This window comes from Salvelinus namaycush, chromosome 1, assembly GCF_016432855.1.
Source record: "Salvelinus namaycush isolate Seneca chromosome 1, SaNama_1.0, whole genome shotgun sequence".
Taxonomy (NCBI): domain Eukaryota; kingdom Metazoa; phylum Chordata; class Actinopteri; order Salmoniformes; family Salmonidae; genus Salvelinus; species Salvelinus namaycush.
This window is the reverse complement of record NC_052307.1, coordinates 35,360,850-35,383,224: the sequence shown is the minus strand read 5'-3', so window position 1 is coordinate 35,383,224 and position 22,375 is coordinate 35,360,850. Positions and strand designations below refer to the sequence as shown.

At 43.5% G+C, this 22,375-nt stretch overlaps 2 protein-coding genes across 4 annotated transcripts in view; one reads left to right on the top strand and one right to left on the bottom strand.

The window, feature by feature from the left end:
- The window catches only part of LOC120041372 (lysyl oxidase homolog 2B-like), a 66,175-nt gene extending 62,846 nt beyond the window's left edge, over positions 1–3,329 (top strand). The window contains exon 14 of the mRNA XM_038986359.1: positions 1,794–3,329. Coding sequence (XP_038842287.1) covers positions 1,794–1,864 — 71 coding nt within the window. The 3' untranslated portion in view covers positions 1,865–3,329. The remainder of the gene's footprint in view (positions 1–1,793) is intronic.
- Positions 3,330–8,613: 5,284 nt separating this feature from the next.
- LOC120041183 (golgin subfamily A member 7-like) overlaps positions 8,614–22,375 on the bottom strand; it is a 39,088-nt gene continuing 25,326 nt past the window's right edge. Inside the window, exons 4-7 of one of the 3 annotated variants that reach the window (XR_005475872.1) lie at positions 13,850–13,951; positions 12,612–12,669; positions 10,766–10,840; positions 8,614–9,760 (exon numbers count right to left, since the gene is read on the bottom strand). Coding sequence is in view for 2 of the 3 variants with exons in the window: in XM_038986148.1 (XP_038842076.1) it covers positions 12,628–12,669; positions 13,850–13,951 (144 nt within the window). In the remaining variant the exon portion in view is untranslated. Of the gene's footprint in view, positions 10,841–12,611; positions 12,670–13,849; positions 13,952–22,375 lie in introns of all 3 variants that reach the window. The other 2 variants (XM_038986148.1, XM_038986251.1) reach the window with 2 other exon arrangements.

Sequence of the window (22,375 nt, the reverse complement as noted above, 5' to 3'; positions counted from 1 at the left end):
CCACTTCGGCTGCACTGATGGGCCGACCGCCTCAGACAGTATGACTATCAGTTGAAGTTCTCTCTGGGGAGGGATAACGTGGTTGCAGACCTCCTCTCACGCTCCATTGACGCTCCTACTCCGATTGTCTTGCCGGACGACAAAACAGAGCTCGTACAAATGCTCTACGCTCCCCTTCAGCCAGCCGTCTCAGGAACTGAGAACTGAACTGGAGGAACTGAAGCAAGCATCGGAACAGGACCCCACACTGTCTACCCTGCACACCTACATACGCACTGGATGGCCAGCACGTGTGCCGGAAGAGCTGGCGCCTTTTGCCAGGGTGAAGCACAAACTTTCTTGCTGGGAAGACGTCTGTGTCTCTCGAGGGTTGTGCATTGTGGTCCCGAGTGGCCTGCATATGCGCGTGTTCTATCCATAGCCCACAAAGGTCACTTCGGCATAGTGAAGGTGTCGAGACCTTGTGGGGTGGCCAGGCATCGACCACGACATTGAAGCCCAGTTCAGGGATTGTGCTGCATGCCTCCTCAGTGGGAAAACAGGAAAGTCCGCACCACCCCCACTGCAGCCTCTCGCATGGCCGCCCCGCCCCTGGACATCTGTTGCGAGATCCATGGGCACACAGTCCCTCACCATCAGCGCTTCCTGGTGGTGGCGTATGAACTCAGTGGCCAGAAGTGTTTCCTGTCGGAACTGTCGCAGCACAGGCCATCATGGACATCCTAGACAGCATGTTTACAAGGTGGGGCCTACCCCTCACCCTCACCAAGGACAATGGGCTCCAACTAACCTCTGTCGAGTTCTCCTATCTCAGCAACAAGGGAATCAAACACATCTGCACGGCCTACTACAACCCACAAGCTAAAGAAGGGGTGGAACGTTTCAACCAAACGGTGTAGAACGGCATCAGAGCGCACCTGGTCTAGGGGTGCACGTTCTGTACTGCCTTGACCCAAACAATCATGCGCTACAGAGCAAGCAAACACACAACTACACAGGTCTCCCCGGGATCTCTCATGCTAGGTCGTGAGATGGAACTGCCACTGGACAGACTCAGAACACAGAGCGTAGCAGCACCGGCGACTAGGCGCACCCAAGCAAAGCAGGCAGTGATCAGGTACCAAAGAACAGTGAAACAGGGTTTCAACAAGGCAAACAGAGACGCCACCTGATGGACCTCCACTACCACCACCTGAGTCCCAGCCTCTGTGGGCTCCCGAAGGGCCAGAGCCACAAGCGGTGGCGGCTGAAGAACGGCCTATGCGGGCACGAACTCGCCCTGCTCATCTGGAGGGCTACTTAACCTCCATTCCCTCTTAGGCTCCGTTAGGTGTCTTCGCCAACCTCCAGGTTAATGGACTGAACTGTCTAGTTTGGAGAGTCGTTGTTTGCCTCTTCCGTTTAAGGGTTAATGTTTCTGTCTTACAGGTATCACTCTAGGTTCTATGGACATTTTTAGTTGGTACCAGTCCCTGGTTTTGGAAAGGGGGGGAATTGCTATGTATGGTACGACGTGCTGTACGTCGTACTGTACGTTGTTATGGTCTACGACAGTGTGCTGCTTTACGTATGACTGGGTTGTCAGAATGAGTGGCACATGTCATAAAACGTGCAATGTGAAACCGTGCCGATGTGCGTTCTTTTACAGCTAAGCTAGATATAACAGTGGGACTTGCTTTCATCTTGACATTAGACGTCTGACGCACTTTGGTTTGAAAGTGTAATGCGTTAAAGTGTTGTGAAATGTTGAACTGTAACACTGTGTGAACATTTGTCTCCTTTCCTGTGTCCAGGTGGTTCGTTAAGCACTGAGACTGAGGAGTCCTTCCCTGGGCTACTGAACAACCAGGTTATACACAGATAAAAGGATGAAAGAGAAGAACAGAATCATCACCACCACAGAAAGACTGCCAAAAAGCCCCCAAACACTAGCTCTCTCCCTCCCTCCCAGTCAGCAGTCCAGGATAACTATTTTATCGTGTTGCCAATACAGCCTACAGCTGTTATGAACCCTCCTAGTGGGGAGTGCCACAGTATATGGACAGCACTCATTGATTATGCCTAAAGAAGCAACCCACTGCCCACCTCTTTCAGACATCCCCTCTCCTTCTTAGGCAGACCATTTGATGTATCCTTCTGTCTTCCCTAAACCAGGTAGCCTCTCCCAGTCCCAGCTCTCTGGTTGAGGTCAATACGGGACTGAGAGTTTCTCTGTCACGCTTGGGTTAGAGACATGAAATGTACATCCCCACTGCTCCCCACTAGAGGTGATGATGAGACTCATATGGCACCCTATTCCCTATATAGTGCACTATGTTTGGGCCCTGAACAAAATTAGTCCATTATAAAGGGAATTCTGCTGCACTGTCTTTTTTTAATATGATAAAACGTGAATTCAAAGGTAATTTTCCAAGAGTTTGGATGTCTCCGACAAATAAATCTCTCTCTTGGACTATGAACAAAGGCATATTTGGGAACACTACAGACTTTATTGATCATTAGCTAATACTAGTTTGGAATGGCTTTATGCAGTAGGTGCCTCATATAGGCTACTCGCTTAATGAAGATGCTTATTGAGGATGCAGTACAGTACCATAATAGGATGCAATAACTAACTGCCAGTAAGTGCATTGCTGTTGGGAAATGTTTAACAAACAGTCTTATTCCAAGAGATGTCCTGTGCCTTTTTTTCTGACTTAGAATCTATTTCCTCTTCCTTGGGAAATTTAGACGACATCATTTTGAAGCGCAGGGTTGTTACCCTCACCGATCTTTTCATCTGTGGTACAGGGTACTCCCTCAGACGTCATCAATGTGCTCAACACGCTCTATTTGAAGTTATTCTGTGGTGTTCTCTCACTCTGACATCTGTAATAAACCCAAGTGCCTGAGAAGTTCCTTTTCCATTGTAAAAACTGTGACCAAATAGTAGACATTAGTCTGCTCCACAAGAGTGGTGGTGGTAGTACAGTAGTTAAAATGGAGGGATACAACTAATCCCCCTCAGTGCCTTATAGTGAGAAAATACCTGGGTTTTTTTGTTTCCTTTTCGACATTCATGAACAATCTCATATTTTCCAGCAAACATCATAAGTAACTTATTGTTGTAAAAGTCAGGGATTTTAAATCGTTTTTTTTTTTACTTTGTTTTTTCTTTTACAATAATGTGTGTGCGAGTGTCTCATTATTTTATTGTACTTTTTATAATGGTGCTACCAAACTGTCCTCCTCTGTTTTATGAGGGTACAGTACAGTGACAGCTGAATCGCTAAAGTATGTTATGTATGCTAACTGTATACTTGATTGGAGTGTTTAAATCTGTAATTTGCTTTAACTATATTAAAGGTAAGATTTATTGAGCAAACAAATCTAAGTTGTCGGTTGTATTTTCAGATCTATACATGTAAATTAAGCCTAATGCCACCTTCATCACACATGTCAGGGGGCGGCAGGCTAGAGAGCCGAGCCAGCAACTGGAGGGTTGCCAGTTTGAATCCTGGGTCCAACGGGAAAAATCTGTCGGGAAGTGAGCTGGCAAGCGGAGGGTTGATGGTATCAAATCTTAGATGCCATTGCCTGCTGTTGTGCCCTTGAGCAAAGCACTTAACCCCCCAGAACATCTCGAAGTGTGGCCACCCCCCCACCTCTCAAAAAAATATATATATATATTTATACGTATGTCTGTAGGAGGGGTTGGGTTAAAAGCAGAAGTACAATTTCAGTTGGACCTTGTGTGCAATTTTAAATCTTAATCACAGTTCTCGAATTTGCTGCCATCTTCTGGTTGTTTAAGGTAGTGATTTGGCTATGGACCATAAAGGAGTAGTGTTTCATGTAGGACACAGTGTATGCTCTCCGCCCTCGGGTCATCTATACACACACTACAGTTTGTTCTTCATTGCTCTGCTGACTTTCCTATCATTCCTACAGTATGGCCAAGGGATGTCCTTTAACATCTACATTGCAATATTTCAACAGGAGTGAATTTTTTTTGTGGCATCAGTGACATTCTCACAACTAGTTTAACTCTTTCATGTATGTATCCATGCCATTTGTTAGGGAATTATGCATTGTGCTATACCTAAAGAGGTGAGAAATACAGTTACACTACATTTACGTTCGCAAGTGCCATGCTCTACCAACTGAACCACAACGGACATAATAGTCCATAAGGCAAATGTCAGAATGAGTTTGAAGTACTACAACAGTTTGACTTTCTGCAGCAAGCTAATCCAAATGCCAAGCTTTGTATACTTAAATTGGAGCTGTTCACTTTGGTAACTGGTGTTCAGTGAAAACTAGAGGGACTTCCTGTTGTCATTGGTTGGAGTAAATCCAGGCCTCATTGCTCTTTGTTTGGACTGTCTCCTGTGCTAATGTAAGCAGCCCTGTATTACTCAGCAGCAGGACTAATAAGGTTAATCTCCAGCACCCCCAGGAACAGGGCTGCTGTTAAGAAGACTGTGAAGCAGCTTTTCTGGTTAAGACAAATGCTCCAGGTCTAAAGCAGAGGCTGTGTACCAAATGGCACCCTATTCTATATATAGTGGACTACTGTTGACAAGAGCAGTATGGGCCCTGCTCAAAGTTGCCTAGTGCACTATAAAGGGAATAGGATGCCATTTGGGACACAAATATAGATGTAGCAGCTAGCCTCAGCGATGCATAGCCTGCTACCCTGGAAGATGGGATTCATCCAGGACCATCAATTACACACCTAACACCCCCTCTGACACTTTTAGTTTTTAGTCCTCCAGACTGATTAGATGTTAGAGGAGCAGGCAGGCGACATATCCAAGTGGTTGTTTAATCCCTTACCATCTACCAAGACCACCCATTCCCCTGATGTACTGTAGCTAGTCTCTCTATTAATCCACGTCTTCCCACCAGGGCGGATAATGGTAGCAAGAGCCATCTGAAGACCGGAAACCCCAAACCAGAAGGTCTCCACGAAGTAAATACACACACACACACACACACACACACACACACACACACACACACACACACACACACACACACACACACACACACACACACACACACACACACACACACACACACACACACACACACACACACACACACACACACACAGAGAGTCTGGCTTGTTTTGCAACCAGGGAGGGAAGACCACCTACCGTGCTGTGCCACCAGGAGGGGGAATGTCACAGGTAACTTGAGACGGAGTTCAGTGGGTAACGACGGACATTCGGTTGACTAGACACACTTGGGCCAGGGAAAATCTCCTTCTGCTCTATTAGGTAACAAAGAGCTGCATTCATGTGATAAAAGGTTAATTATGCTAGGCTTGGCTGAATAGATTCTGTGCGTGCTAAACTGAAGGGGATGGTTCAGCAGTCTCTTTCTCAGGCTCGGCCTGAGAGAGGACAGGGAACCAGAACAGGTGATTGGGTCTAATTTCTCTTACGGTCAAGAGTAACCTCAGAGTTCATGGGAAAGTCCTGTCTCTGTTGTAGCATCCTAAATGGCACCCTATTCCCTATGTAGTGCAGTACATTTGACCAGAGCATAGGCTTACATAGGAAATAGGGTGCCATTTGTGATGCTCACTGTGTCCCTTTGTCCAATCTTACTTGAAATCTCTTCACCTCCTTAGTTATACCCAGAATGACTTTTCTGGGAATATTTAGTTTAACGGTGAGAAATACTACTACTTTCTGGGAGATTGTCAGGCTAGTCCTCCTCTATAAATCTTGTGGACAAGAGAATATATTACCTGGAACTGAAAGCAGCTTTCTGGGAAGTCCTGTTTTTCAAGCCCTAGGTTGCAACTTTTCCCTCTAAGAAAAACAGTCTGACTAGACATCAGTACACACACACAGTCTGTGTGAAACCAGTGTTTGTGCATCCATACTACTATTGGATTGATGAAGAGGGCCAATCTCAGTCGAATGTACTGTCCCAAAACAAGGCATGAATATGTACATTTACAGATTATCATACAGTTCGTGTACAAATTGAAGTTGCAACATCCATTTTTGGACGTATTAATTAATATGTACCCATTGATTCTTGAAGAGTATAACTAATACATTTCTCATGAACTTAGTTCAACTGTCGTACCCCATCAGAACCCAAAATATAAGCTTGTTTTACTCCAAGTTTGTAAACAAAGTAAATGTAAACACTGCATAGCCTCAAAACATGTTTAAAACTATACTTTTGATGTTATGGATTGTCAATCCTTTTTATTCAACCTTTAACTAGGCAAGTCAGTTAAGAACAAATTCTTATTTACAATGACGGCCTAGGAACAGTGGGTTAACTGCCTTGTTCAGGGGCAGAACGACAGATTTTTACCTTGTCAGCTCGGGGATTCAATCTGGCAACCTTTCGGTTACTGGCCCAATGCTCTAACCACTAGGCTACCTGCCGCCCCATCCATAGCTATCTATGAATTTGAGCTTTTTACTGAAACAGTGGTGGGGAACACACTTTGTTATTGTTTCAACTGCGGGATTGCCCCTTTAAGCTAAAACATCCAAATGATTTTCTGCATCATCCAGAAGTGTAGAAGAAGTATACGTTTGATTTATTATGATACAATTCACAAGTTAAGAAACAGTATGCATTTGAACTGAAAATTAATTACATATAAAAGGTACACCAATTTATCAAACTAAAGAGTTTAATGTTAAAAAGGCCAAATTAAATACATTTTCATTTTGCTCAACATTGGCATCTTCAGAATACATTGAAATAATATTTACAATATATGAGAATAAGTAATCTGACTTTCATTATAACCTACCCTCAAAATGTTCCATAAAATCTATAGTTGGACATTTCTGTAGTGTTAGATTATCTGTAACATAACACTAACAGATTTCAGTCAGACAGAAGAAACTCAGCATTTAACATTCAAAACACATCATTATGAAATGGATGTAATTCCATGGAGCAATGTCATATTTAACCAATTACTTATAAACTAGATGACTGACAAGGGGCTGTTATAAAGCCACCACACCTCCATCTTGACACCCCAACCATGGTAAAAAATATTTTGGAAGCTATAGAAAAGTCTAAATTAGTTTTAGCCACATTTATTCCATTACAGACTCCGTAATGCATACTTTAAAATTGCATTATGTAAGCTAAACATCAAAAATAATTATGAAACATACAAATATATACAGTACCAGTGAAAAGTTTGGACACACCTACTCATTCAAGGGTTTTTCTTTATTTTTAATATTTTCTACATTGTAGAATAATAGTGAAGACATCAAAACTATTAAATAACACATATGGCATCATGTAGCAACCAAAAAAGTGTTAAACAAATCAAAATATATTTGATTTACAGCTTTGCACTCTTGGCATTCTCTCAACCAGCTTCACGAGGTAGTCACCTGGAATGCATTTCAATTAACAGGTGTGCCTTGTTAAAAGTTAATTTGTAGAATTTATTTTCTTTGAGCCGATCAGTTGTGTTGTGACATGGTAGGGGTTGTAAACAGAACATAGCAATATTTGGTAAAATAACAATTCCATATTATGGCAAGAACATCTCAAATAAGCAAAGAGAAACGACAGTGCATCATTACTTTAAGACATGAAGGTCAGTCAATTTGGAAAATGCCAAGATCTTTGACTATGTCTTTAAGAGCAGTTGTAAAAACCACCAAGCGCTATGATGGAACTGGCTCTCATGAGGACCTCCACAGGAAGGGAAGACCCAGAGTTAACTCTGCTGCAGAGGATGAGTTACTAGCCTCAGAAATTGCAGCCCAAATAAATGCTTCACTGAGTTCAAGTAACAGACATGTCAACATGAACTGTTCAGAGAAGACTCTGTGAAATCAGGCCTTCATGGTCAAATTGCTGCAAAGAAACCACTACTAAAGGACAACAATAATAAGAAGAGACTTGCTTGGCCCAAGAAACATGAGCAATGGATATTGGACCGGTGGAAATCTGTCCTTTGGTCTGATGAGTCCAAATTTGAGATTTTTGGTTCCAGCAGCCTTCTTTGAGACGCAGAGTAGGTGAACGGATGATCTCCGTATGTGTGGATCCCACCGTGAAGAATGGGGGAGGAGGTGTGATGGTGCTTTTCTGGTGACACTGTCAGTGATTTATTTAGAATTCAAGGCACACTTAATCAGCATGGCTACCACAGCATTCTGCAGCGATACACCAACCCATCTGGTTTGCGCTTAGTGGGACTATTATTTGTTTTTCAACAGGACAATGACCCAACATGCCTCTAGGCTGTGTAAGGGCTATTTGACCAAGAAGGAGAGTGATGCATCAGATGACCTGACCTCCACAATCACCTGACCACAACCCAATTGAGATGGTTTGGGATGAGTTGGACCACAGAGTGAAGGAAAAGCAGCCAACAAGTGCTCAGCATATGTGGGAACTCCTTCAAGACTGTTGGAAAAGCATTCCAGGTGAAGCTGGTTGAGAGTATGCAAAGCTGTCATCAAGGCAATGGGTGGCTACTTTGAAGAATCTCAAATATAAAATATATTTTGATTTGTTTAACACTTTTTTGGTTACTACATAATTCCATATGTGTTATTTCATGGTTTTGATGTCTTCACTATTATTCTACAATGTAGAAAATAGTAAAAATAAAGAAAAACCCTTGAGAGAGTAGGTGTCCAAACTTTTGACCGGTACTGTATATATAAAAACATCTGTCAAAGTATAATTTTTTTTAAGTTCTAATGCTACCGTCCCCACTACAATAAAAAAAAATACTTAAATACATGTAATTTTGTCTTTGATACATTTAATTGAAAACTGCTTCTTCTGAGGAGTGCCACTATGGCCGACCTTTGGCTTCAAAGCCTTTCATTGGCCAATACATATCAGCAATCCAGGGTTTATATTAATCATTGTATTTAACCCACGTACTGTCAATGTATATCTATATCATCACCAAAAGTTAACAATCTAATGTCCTTCATTCATACAATTGATCAATACAAAAACAAAGAACACGAGAAGTTGGGGTTGTTTAGGAATCGTCTTCGATTTTTAACATGCTTGCTGCCGAAAATAAAGCGAGCAAAAGTTAGGATAAGCTAAATAAGATGGCTGCTAAAATACACTTGACCTGAACTCACTGAGCTGACAGAGGCAATCTTCACAGAAACTACAGGCACTGGAGACAAGAGCACTTCTCGGCCTAACGCTTCACTTGAAGGCAATCAAATGTGCTTACATAGCCTACCCACACACATACAAGTCAATCAACGCACGGCAAAATGAACAGTAGTCACCAAACAAACACTATGCATGGCACATTTACGTTTTACAAAAGAACCATCTGAGCATTGACGCAACATGCAAGAAGAATGCAAGCATAATTTGGACCATTTGGTTTTGTAAAGCAATCAATCTCTGTACAGGCAAAAGTAAACAGACTTAAGACACAGTAAGTAAATGGTTATAAATACAGAGATAGGAAATACATTTGAGAGAATTAGGAGTCTGGGGATGTATTACAGAAAACAACGTAACTGTCAAATCGTATCTTATTTCACTTTAGAGGGGCCTTTAGGATTTTAATGGGTAATACAGCCCCAGCATCATATACTGTACATGCGTTAGTTGAGTGGAGTATAGAACAGTGTGAGGGAGTCGAATACAGGGGAGATTGTAGAGACGCAGTAGTCAGAAAGTAGATGTGGATCCTGGATGGGAGCCAGGAGGGCTGGTATGATGTTCTGCAGGCTAAAGGTTCAGGTGGTCCTCAGTCTGGAGGTTGTGGTCCCACCTACCCAGGACCAGGGGTCTCATTTATCAACCGTGCGTACATTTCTCACAAAATTCTGCCGTACGTGGGGATACTAGGATTTGCATTCACAACTCAATTATTGGGATTGATCAAACTACTGCACACAACATATACACATGTTTTTGTTACCTTTTATGGTAATAAAAACACCCTCATTTGATGCATGATTTGGAGATGTTGGAACTGGGCCATGATAAAAAAAGAAAGTGCAATGGCAAATTTTATCATGTTTATGTAGAGCTGAGGGCAGAATTACTTACCTTTTTCAAACAAAAAATGCGTGCCTAACACTGGTAGCACATTCTGAAAATTTGATTCCCTACTCGAACAATTCAACAGTAAATGCTACAGCACACTTCTGTGTGATTGTGTTTCTATCTCCTGCCTTGGTATAGGCTCTGAATTGAAATAGGCTATGACGTTGCACTCCTATCGCACAGCGATACTGTATCCTACACACTGTCAAATTTAAATAGGCTACCGGTCTATTTACTTTTGAGCATGTTTGGCTATTCTCCTTTCTCCAGGAGAAACGGAAGTTAGGTTGAAAATACTGTATCCCTGAAAACCAGAAACATCCTCTATCCGCCAACGCCGCTAAGAGTGGAAAAGGAGAGACATGTCCCGCTATATGATTTTAATTTAGGCTTATATAATACAAGTAAAAGAAACGCATTAGGCTACATGCTGCTATGTGATCTCCTTACCAACGGCAAATGCATCTGTTCTATCATTAGGCCTTTATGTTTTTATTAGCCTACCATTATTCGAATTCTTGTGCATCAAACACCTACATTTTTTCTCAAAATAACAATATTTGCTTGTGATACATGTTGATCTACCACTGGAAGTTGTGCGTACGGCTGGTCTGAGATTTGTGTGGAGATAAGCACACTTTCCCTTCGAGGTCAAAATGGATAAATACCAACATTTGAGGGAAAACTGGCATACGCAAGGTTTAGACTATTTTGTGTGTGAACGCACCTTTGATAAATGAGGCCCCAGGTGATGCTGAGCAGAACCAGCCCCTCAAGAGCTCTTGTCCAGTCAGTCTGGGATCTGCCAAAAGTGAGGTCAGTGAGAAAAACACCCTTAAAACAGCAGGAATATTTATTTTTTTAAGACAAAACGGCAGCCAGTATGATGCAGATAAACTTTTGTGACGTTTTTAGTGAAGCCATAGTTCATTTTTTGAGATCTGCCAAAGAAATGTCACAGTTAGCTAGCTACGCATCTCTATGGCTCAACACCCACCATCACACATCACCGTGCTCAACAATGTGCACTACTTACTACCTGACTGTATCATCAACTTCTGTTATATCAAAGCTATTCGGTCATTTCAAAGTTGTTCTTCTGAGAAAACATATATCTTTATTTTAAATATCATAAACCCTTTCACATATTCACAATTGACAGCATTTATTCTCTTCAAAGACTAATGATTTGAAGGTCAAGATAGTCCAGGTGCCCGCTCTCTAAAGCAGTGCCAGTCAGTGTGCTGGCAGGTTGGCACCAGGAAGAACCAGGACAACACACAGGGCATTGGTCCTGCTCCTGAATAGGGAGCACTGTGGTGGAGGAGCATAGGGAGATAGACTTGGCACGGTCGTCTGTTAATGACTCATTTTGAAACCATTAACTGCTGAACGCCTGTTTTCCTACACTGCGGTCTGGTGCAATTACACCAGAGGACCATTCATCACACACTTCACCCCGAACAGTGAAATTCCACAACAGGTCCACTGAGGTCCGCCATCAGGGCCTTCTGCTTTGCTATGTAAGGAAGAGCATGCAGCAGAGTAAGCGGGACAATGCTATCGCAACACTTCACATTGGGCCTTTCCAGTGGGCCTGCTGCACGGACGGAAGGACAGATTGCCTAAAAGACCATGGCAACAGTCCAACGGACTTCTCTCAACAGCTACTTATAAAAGAGCAGTTTACATTCCTCACAAATACATGTATAGAGGTGCCCGGCAGGAATTTCTAATGAAAATAATAATCCCTGTATGCACTTTGTTCCACCAGGCCGGAGCTGAACCAGCACCTGATGAACAACTAGGGCCATGTTCTTCAGCAGATCCATTAAGAATGGTTGCTCTCTCTACATGCAGAACATTATCAGAGACAGTTTGGGTTTGGCGTGACTGAAGTGTCTGTTGAAAAACGACGAGGTTGAGACATCGTCATTAAGAGTTCGCAAACAGTTTCGCAGTGTGACACTTGTTGTTGAAAATAGTCGCGATCTTAAATGGGGGAAATGATGTTCTTTGCCATATGCAATAACCTACACAAGGCGAACAGATGTGCTTGATTGAGGCGAATAGATTCATGACATATGTAGTACTCTTGAAATACATTGGGACAAAAACCCTGTGTTGTCTGCCAGTACATTTTAATGAACTCTCCGATGTTCGAAACCCATAACGGAGAGGCGTGATACTGTAGAGAGCATGGTAGATGGGAACTGCACAGCATGAGAGTAAATACAAATTGCTGTGGGACAATGACTTGGTTTCAATGATTTTCGTAACAGCATGGGGTGAAACCAGGAAGAATATAAATTTCAGTCTTGGAAAGCAAGCAGCCATATTTCAATTCAATAACATGCCACATATCTATCCATCATTAGATTAAAGAAATTGCTCTCACGCACTCACTACTCAAATACTTATAGATTTCACCCTTGGAGCAGTTTTTTGACAGTATTCTTTCTCAGATTGCTCCAGAGAAATTTGGTAAGTAATACAGAACGGCCATGAATACATGAGGCATATGCAATCTGTTGTACACATCCTGTGTGACATGACCGTGTCTTGAAACTCACCATAGTACTGTAGATTTTATCTGCCCAGGCTCCTGTCTTCAAAGATGGTTACTTCAACCTTGATCATGTTTAGTTAAAGGCAATGCAAAATTCCTCTAAAATATGACATCTACAGACGCATACTGCTATGAGTAAAGCACGTGGGCAGCAATAGTCAAAACAACAAATCAGACACTCAAATGCACACATTACTTGTTCGGGTGCATTGAGAAGACTTGGGGGGGGGGGGGGGGGGGGGGGGGGGGGCAGGTGTGACATTCCTGTCAATCTCCACTCTGCTATCACAGCCGCTCCCAGGCCAAAATCAGCAGCCCTGCAGTGCTGGAGAAATAATCCAGGAGGTCGCCATAAAACCAAGGTCTGCTTTCCAAATGACACCCTATTCCCTATATAGTGCACTACTTTTGACCAGAGCCCCATACGGTGCCATTTGGGACGCAGACAATGAAATCATACAGGAGGTCCTCAGCTGCAAACAATTTCAGTCATATTTCACTGCCTGCTCCAGCCCTCAGTACAATTCATTTGGATGTTGAGTCAGTCACTCAGGCTGCACCCCACACACTTGGAGAACATAGACCATTTCTGCACCCTCTGATTTTGAGCAGATGAAATGGATTAAATATAACTTTTATCTGGTATTATTACAGGGTACCACTGTGAGCTGCCCAGACTCCTGGTTTCCATTTAGGGCAGGGGTTCTAGAGGGGAGCACACCACACAGAGCCCTGGGTATGTGTCCCAAATGGCACCCTAATCCCTATGGGGTTCTGGTCAAAAGTAACGCACTGTAATGGGAATAGGGTGCCATTTGGGATACGCATGTGGAAACACCACATACCAACTCGGTCACACATCAGCAGCAGGTCACTGTGAAACTTCATTGTTCTAGCTAGTACTACACAGCACACATCAACATGGAGCTAACCCAACTCAGCCCTGACTTAAATATACATCAGCCTGCATGACAAAACCTAAGAAACGCATAAAGGAAATATCACTGAAAAAAAGCACAATACTTATTTTCTGATCTTCTAATTCTAAATATAGTACCTTGTTTATCCCGTGAACGTAGCACATATTGAGGCTGCATTCCAAAGGCACAATATTCCCAATATGTAGTGCAAAACTTTACAAAGTAGTGCCCTTCAAAGGGTGCCATTTTGGATGCAAGTCTGAGTTACCTTTCTAGACACATTGCTTTAATGGCTATCACACTGCTTTGTGAAGAAGGATACAACTCGGAGGCCTCTCTCAATAGGGTCAGTGAGGAGCAGACCTCGTGGAGCATAGATCTTATCATTCTGCTCCTGGATGAATTTAGCAATCTTCTTCAAAACCTGAAAAGAAACAATAAGAAGATTTTTTTTTCTTCAGTTTTCCAACTTTCCTTGTCATACATAGTTTTGGTTGAATTCTTCCATGTTAGAAGATTACATTATTAGAATTTATTACATCAAATGTACTTTTAACCTAGAACATTTGCTTTCACCAAACAAGGGGTAGCCTACTGGTAGACTGTCATCTCTCAACATTTACTTATTATTATAATTTTTTTTAAATACATTTTATTTATTTTTTTACATTTTACAAACATTAATTCATACAGTGCCTTTGGAAAGTATTCAGACCCCTTGACTTTTTCCACATTTTGTTACATTACACCCTTATTCTGAAATGTATTAAATTGTCTTCTTCCCTCATCCCGAGTGGCGCAGCAGGCTAAGGCACTGCATCTCAGTGCTAGAGGCGTCACTACAGACCCTGGTTCAATCCTGGGCTGTATCACAACTGGCCGTGATTGGGAGTCCCATAGGGCGGCGCACAATTAGCCCAGCGTCGTCCGGGTTAGGGTTTGGTCGGGGTAGGCTGTCATTGTAAATAAGAACTTGTTCTTAACCGACTTGCCTAGTTAAATAAATAGGTTTCAAGAAAAATAAATCTTCACACAATACCCCATAATGACAAAGCAAAAATAGGTTTGTAGAAATTTTTGCAAATTCCTGTTCTAAGTGGGCTGGAGGAGCCACCCCTGGTCTTTGCTAGGGCACCTGTAGCCAATTTTATGGGTGTGCTCAGTTGAGAAGTCATTTAAAACTTGACTTCCATCTTCATGAGCACTCATAAAATATAAACATTCAGAACTACAACTTTTCCATGCGTCAGTATAAGACAAATATGAATGACACCAATTGGAAAGCTTTTATTGGGCCTTTTTGGGAAACGGGCTGTAATGTGTATTGGCCTATATAACCAGCTGTCTGACATACGGTGCATTCGGAAATTATTCAGACCCCTTGACTTTTTCCACATTTTGTTACGTTACAGCATTATTCAAAAAAAAATCCTCAATCTACACACAATACCACATAATGACAAATCCACATTTTTGCACATTTATAAAAAATTAAAAATTACATATTTATTTACATAAGTATTTAGACCCTTTGCTATGAGAGTCGAAATTGAGCTAAGGTGCATCCTGTTTCCATTGATCATCCTTGAGATGTTTCTACAACTTGATTGGAGTCCACCTGTGGTACATTCAATTGATTAGACATGATTTGGAAAGGCATACACCTGTCTATATAAAGTCCCACAGTTGACTGTGCATGTCGGGGCAAAAACCAAGCCATGAGGTCGAAGGAATTGTCCGTAGAGCTCCGAGACAGGATTGTGTCGAGGCACAAAAGGGTACCAAAAAATGTCTGCAGCATTGAAGTTTGGAACCACCAAGACTCTACATAGAGCTGGCCGCCCATCCAAACTGAGCAATCGGGGGAGAAGGGCCTTGGTCAGGAAGGTGACCCAAGTACCTGATGGTCATTCTGACAGAGCTCCAGAGTTCCTCTGTGGAGATGGGAGAACCTTCCAGAAGGACAACCATCTATCTATAGCAATCCACCAATCAGCCCTTTATGGTAGCGGCCAGACGGAAGCAGCTCCTCAGTAAAAGGCACAACAGCCCGCTTGGAGTTTGCTAAAAGGCACCTAAAGGACTGTCAGACCATGAGAAACAAGATTCTCTGGTCTGTTGAAACCAAGATTGAAGTCTTTGGCCTGAATGCCAAGCGTCACATCTGGAGGAAACCTGGCACCATCCCTACGGTGAAGCATGGTGTTGGCAGCATCATGCTGTGGGGATTTTTTCATCCGCAGGGACTGGGAGACCAGTCAGGATCGAGGGAAAGATGAACAGAGAAAAGTACAGAGAGATCCTTGATAAAAACCTGCTCCAGAGCACTCAGGACCTCAGACTGGGGTGAAGGTTCACCTTCCAAAAGGACAACGACCCTAAGCACACAGCCAAGACAACACATGAGTGGCTTCGGGACAAGTCTCTGAATGTCCTTGAGTGGCCCAGCCAGTGCCCGGGCATGAAACCGATCGAACACTTCTGGAGATACCTGAAAGTAGCTGTGCAGTGACTCTCCCCATCCAACCAGACAGAGCTTGAGAGGATCTGCATAGAAGAATAGGAGAAACTCCCCAAATACAGTTGTGCCAAGCTTGTAGCGTCATACCCAAGAAGACTTGCTGTAATCGCTGTCAAACATGCTTCAACAAAGTACTGAGTAAAGGCTCTGAATATTTCTTTTAATATACATTTGCAGAAATTTCTAAAAACTTGTTTTTGCTTTGTCATTATGGGGTATTGTGTGTAGATTGATGGGGGGGGGGGGGGGGGAACGATTTAATACATTTTAGAATAAGGCTGTAACGTAACAAAATGTGGAAAAAGTCAAAGGGTCTGAATACTTTCCGAATGCACTGTACATTACACTATTTCACCCAAAGGTTGCTTTACACTTGTTCACTTCCCTTCATGGATTTGAAAGACAAGGACTGGGATAAGGATACTCCCTCAAGCTAATCCATGCCTAAACCAATATAATGATTTTACATTTGTGGGGAGTAGTGAAAGATGGCATGCTATTTTAGATTTAGTCTTAAAATACCCTTTAGTCTTAGTCACATTTGAATAATTTCATCCTTCATTAGTTTTAGTTGTCAGTCGACTAAAACTGTGGGAAAATGTTGTCTAGTTTTAGTCACAGCCATTTTAGTCACATTTTCTATTAAAGAAAATGAGTATTTAGGCTACCTCTAACTTCATTCACCTGCACATTCAGATAGTCCAACTAGGCCTAATATCCTAGCTGGCAACATTGATATTGTGACAGATTGTAACCAATGCCAGCCATAATTAACCATATTGGCTACATGTTAAACCTTATTTATTTTTTTCACCTTTATTTTAACCAGGTAGGCTAGTTGAGAACAAGTTCTCATTTGCAACTGCGACCTGGCCAAGATAAAGCATAGCAATTCGACACATACAACAACACAGAGTTACACATGGAATAAACAAAACATACAGTCAATAATACAGTAGAAAAAAGAAAACAAAAAGTCTATATACAGTGAGAGCAAATGAGGTAAGATAAGGGAGTTAAGGCAATAAATAGGCCATGGTGGGGAAGTATTTACAATATAGCAATTTAACACTGGAATGGTAGGATGTACAGAAGATGAATGTGCAAGTAGAGATACTGGGGTGCAAAGGAGCAAGATAAATAAATAAATACAGTATGGGGGTGAGGTAGATAGATGGGCTGTTTACAGATGGCCTATGTACAGGTGCAGTGATCTGTGAGCTGCTCTGACAGCTGGTGCTCAAAGCTAGTGAGGGAGATATGAGTCTCCAGCTTCAGTGATTTTTGCAGTTCGTTCCAGTCATTAGCAGCAGAGAACTGGAAGGAATGGCGACCAAAGGAGGAATTGGCTTTGGGGGTGACCAGTGAGATACACCTGCTGGAGCGTGTGCTACGAGTGGGTGCTGCTATGGTGACCAGTGAGCTGAGATAAGGCGGGGCTTTACCTAGCAGAGACTAGTAGATAACCTGTAGCAAGTGGGTTTGGCGACGAGTATGAAGCGAGGGCCAACCAACGAGAGCGTACAGGTCGCAGTGGTGGGTAGTGTATGGGGCTTTGGTGACAAAACGGATGGCACTGTGATAGACTGCATCCAATTTATTGAGTAGAGTGTTGGAGGCTATTTTATAGATGACATCGCCAAAGTCGAAGATCGGTAGGATGGTCAGTTTTACGAGGGTATGTTTGGCAGCATGAGTGAAGGATGCTTTGTTGCGAAATAGGAAGCCGATTCTAGATTTAATTTTGGATTGGAGATGCTTAATGTGAGTCTGGAAGGAGAGTTTACAGTCTAACCAGACACCTAGGTATGTGTAGTTGTCCACGTATTCTAAGTCAGAGCCGTCCAGAGTAGTGATGCTGGACGGGCAGGCAGGTGCGGGCAGGGATCGATTGAAGAGCATGCATTTAGTTTTACTTGAATTTAAGAGCAGTTGGAGGCCACGGAAGGAGAGTTGTATGGCATTGTGGCTCGTCTGGAGGTGTCCAAAGAGGGTCCAGAAGTATACAGAATGGTGTCGTCTGCTTAGAGGTGGATCAGAGAATCACCAGCAGCAAGAGCGACATCATTGATGTATACAGAGAAAAGAGTCGGCTAGAGAATTGAACCCTGTGGCACTCCCATAGAAACTGCCAGAGGTCCGGACGACAGGCCCGCCGATTTGACACACTGAACTCTATCAGAGAAGTAGTTGGTAAACCAGGCGAGGCAATCATTTGAGAAACCAAGGCTGTCGAGCCAATAAGAATGTGGTGATTGACAGAGTCGAAAGCCTTGGCCAGGTCGATGAATACGGCTGCACAGTAATGTCTCTTGGCGGTTATGATATCGTTTAGGACCTTGAGCGTGGCTGAGGTGCACCCATGACCAGCTCTAAAACCAGATTGCATAGCGGAGAAGGTACGGTGGGATTCGAAATGGTCGGCGATCTGTTTGTTAACATGGCTTTCGAAGACCTTAGAAAGACAGGGTAGGATAGATATAGGTCTGTAGCAGTTTGGGTCTAGAGTGTCACCCCCTTTGAAGAGCGGGATGACCGCGGCAGCTTTCCAATCTTTGGGAATCTCAGACGATACGAAAGAGAGTTTGAACAGGCTAGTAATAGGGGTTGCAACAATTTCGGCAGATCATTTTAGAAAGAGAGGGTCCAGATGGTCTAGCCCGGCTGATTTGTAGGGGTCCAGATTTTGCAGCTCTTTCAGAACATCAAATATCTGGATTTGGGTGAAGGAGAAATGGTGGGAGCTTGGGCGGGTTGCTGTGGAGGGTGCCGGGCAATTGACCGGGGTAGGGTTAGCCAGGTGGAAAGCATGGCCAGCCGTAGAGAAATGCTTATTGAAATTCTCAATTATAGTAGATTTATCGGTGGTAACAGTGTTTCCTAGCCTCAGAGCAGTGGGCAGCTGGGAGGAGGGGCTCTTATTCTCCATGGACATTACAGTGTCCCAGAACTTTTTTGAGTTTGTACTACAGGATGCAAATTCCTGTTTGAAAAAGCTAGCCTTAGCTTTCCTAACTGCCTGTGTATATTGGTTCATAACTTCCCTGAAAAGTTGCATATCACGGGGGCTATTCGATGCTAATGCAGAACGCCACAGGATGTTTTTGTGCTGGTCAAGGGCAGACAGGTCTGGAGTGAACCAAGGACTATATCTATTCCTGGATCAAAATGTTTTGAATGGAGCATGCTTATTTAAGATGGTGAGGATGGCACTTTTAAAGAATAACCAGGCATCCTCTACTGACGGGATGAGGTCAATGTCATTCCAGGATACCCCGGCCAGGTCGATTAGAAAGGCCTGCTCGCAGAAGTGTTTTAGGGAGCGTTTGACAGTGATGAGGGGTGGTCGTTTGATCGCAGACCCATTACGGATGCAGGCAATGATCGCTGAGATCTTTACTGAAAACAGGAGAGGTGTATTTGGAGGGCGAGTTGGTTAGGATGATATCTATGAGGGTGCCCGTGTTTACGGATTTGGGGTTATACCTGGTAGGTTCATTGATAATTTGTGTGAAATTGAGGGCATCAAGCTTAGATTGTAGGATGGCCGGGGTGTTAAGCATGTCCCAGTTTAGGTCAACTAGTAGCATGAGCTCAGAAGATAGATGGGGGGCAATCAATTCACATATGGTGTCGAGGGCACAGCTGGGGGCAGAGGGTGGTCTATAGCAAGCGGCAACGGTGAGAGACTTGTTTCTGGAAAGGTGAATTTTTAGAAGTAGAAGCTCGAATTGTTTTGGTACAGACCTGGATAGTAAGACAGAACTCTGCAGGCTATCTTTGCAGTAGATTGCAACACTGCCCCCTTTGGCAGCTCTATCTTGGCGGATGTTATAGTTGTGTTATAGTTAGGGCGGGAGATTTCAGGGTTTTTGGTGGTTTTCCTAAGCCAGGATTCAGACACGGCTAAGACATCCGGGTTGGCAGAGTGTGCTAAAGCAGTGAGTAAAACAAACTTAGGGAGTAGGCTTCTAATGTTAACATGCATAAAAAAGTCAACGAATGAGAGCACCTGGGGAGTGGGAGTGGAGCTAGGCACTGAAGGACCTGGATTAACCTCTACATCACCAGAGGAACAGAGGAAAAGTAGGATAAGGCTAAAGGCTATACGAACTGGCTATCTAGCACGTTCGGAACAGAGAGTAAAAGGAGCAGGTTTCTGGGCACGATAGCATAGATTCAAGGCATAATGTACAGACAAAGGTATGGTAGGAAGAGAGTACATTGGAGGTAAACCTAGGCATTGAGTAATGAAGAGAGAGATATAGTCTCTAGAGACGTTTGAACCAGGTGATGTCGTCGCATATGTAGGAGGTGGAACAACATGGTTGGTTAAGGCATATTGAGCAGGGCTAGAGGCTCAAAAGTGAAATAAGACAGTAATCACTAACCAGGACAGTAATGGACAAGGCATATTGATATTAAAGAGAGGCATGCGTAGCCAAGTGATCAAATGGGTCCAGTGAGTGGTTGGGCTGGCTCGGGACATGGCGATTCAGACAGTTAGCAGGCCGGGGCTAACAAGCTAGCACTTAGTAGGCCGGGGCTAATAAGCTAGCAATTAGCAGACCGGGGCTAGCAAGCTAACAGTTAGCAGACCGGGGATAGCAAGCTAGCAGTTAGCAGACCGGGGCTTGCAAGTTAGCAGAAGGGCCTTTGGGGGACGTCGCGATGGAGGAAAGTCTGTTTTTGCCTCCTCGTGCGGTGACGTTGATAGACCAGTCGTGGATTAGTAGGGTTCCAAGTAACTCTAGATAGCTAGCAGGCCACGGTTAGCAGAATGGGCCTTCAGCGGACGTCGCGCCTGAGGGGTCGGTATTCCAGTCGTAGAGGATCGGCAGGGTTCCGTGCCCAGTACCGGCAGTAGAAGGGGTCCGGATATCGTAGCCCAGGAGTGAGCTTCGGTGGTAGCCCAGGAGCCCTAGCCGGGCTAGCTTCAGGTTAATTGGTGCTTGCGCCGGGATGGAAACGCTAGCCAGGAGTAGTCACCCGGGATTGCGGTTAGCTAGTTGAGAAGATCCAGATGAAAAGGTTCAGAGTTTGCGGTAGGAATCCGGGGATCTGGAGAGAAAAATAGGTCCGTTATGCTCTTGTTTGAGTCACGTTGTACGAACTGGCAAGAGCTTTCCGAGCTAAAGGTTAGCTGGTGACCACTAGCAGTGGTTTACTGACTGGTAGTTGGTAGCTGGCTAGCTTCAGTTGAGGGATTCCAGATCCGAAGTAAATAGAAATACTTTAGAAAAAAAACAGATCCACGCCACATTGGGTGAGGTGGGTTGCATGAGAGTATTTAGAAGTTGAGGTTTAGGAAAATATATAAGTATATATATATATATATATATATAAATATATAAGATATATACAAGGGACACGACAGAACAAAGACAAAGACGTCTGACTGCTACGCCATCTTGGAAACAATTTACAGCTCAGATTTTCTCCCCATTATAATCAAGGGGGTAAATAACACTGGTTTCCTTGAACAAAAGAGAATTTGAGCTTTGCAAAAATGCCAGAAGTATTCCTGTACTCCTAATATTTAACAAATATGTTTTTGCCATAGGAAAAAAGCAACTGCAACTCGCATTTGCGGACCACGGCGAAAAAGCGGCAACATAGATGAATGAATAACAGCGCACATGGGAAACAGAGCTTCTAATGTCATCGGATGGGGCCACAGTGTCTCCTGACCCCTCCTGTCTCAGCCTCCAGTATTTATGCTGCAGTAGTTTATGTGTTGGGGGGCTAGGGTCAGTCTGTTATATCTGGAGTATTTCTCCTGTCTTATCCGGTGTCCTGTGTGAATTTAAGTATGCTCTCTCTAATTCTCTCTTTCTCTCGGAGGACCTGAGCCCTAGAACCATGCCTCAGGACTACCTGGCATGATGACTCCTTGCTGTCCCCAGTCCACCTGGCCGTGCTGCTGCTCCAGTTTCAACTGTTCTGCCTGCGGCTATGGAACCCTGACCTGTTCACCGGACGTACTACCTGTCCCAGACCTGCTGTTTTCAACTCTCTAGAGACAGCAGGAGCGGTAGAGATACTCTCAATGATCGGCTATGAAAAGCCAACTGACATTTACTCCTGAGGTGCTGACTTGTTGCACCCTCGACAACTACTGTGATTATTATTATTTGACCAAGTGACGGAAGTGACCGCCTGGGATCTGTGTGGGAGAGCTGGGCAGATCAGCTCAATCAGACCGCACAACTGAAAGATGCAATCCTCTCATTGTCAGAATTGACATTAAATATACTCCATGCATGCATGCATGCTTATGATTGGACAAAACAAACGAAAAGGAGCTTCATGTCAAATTAATGTCCA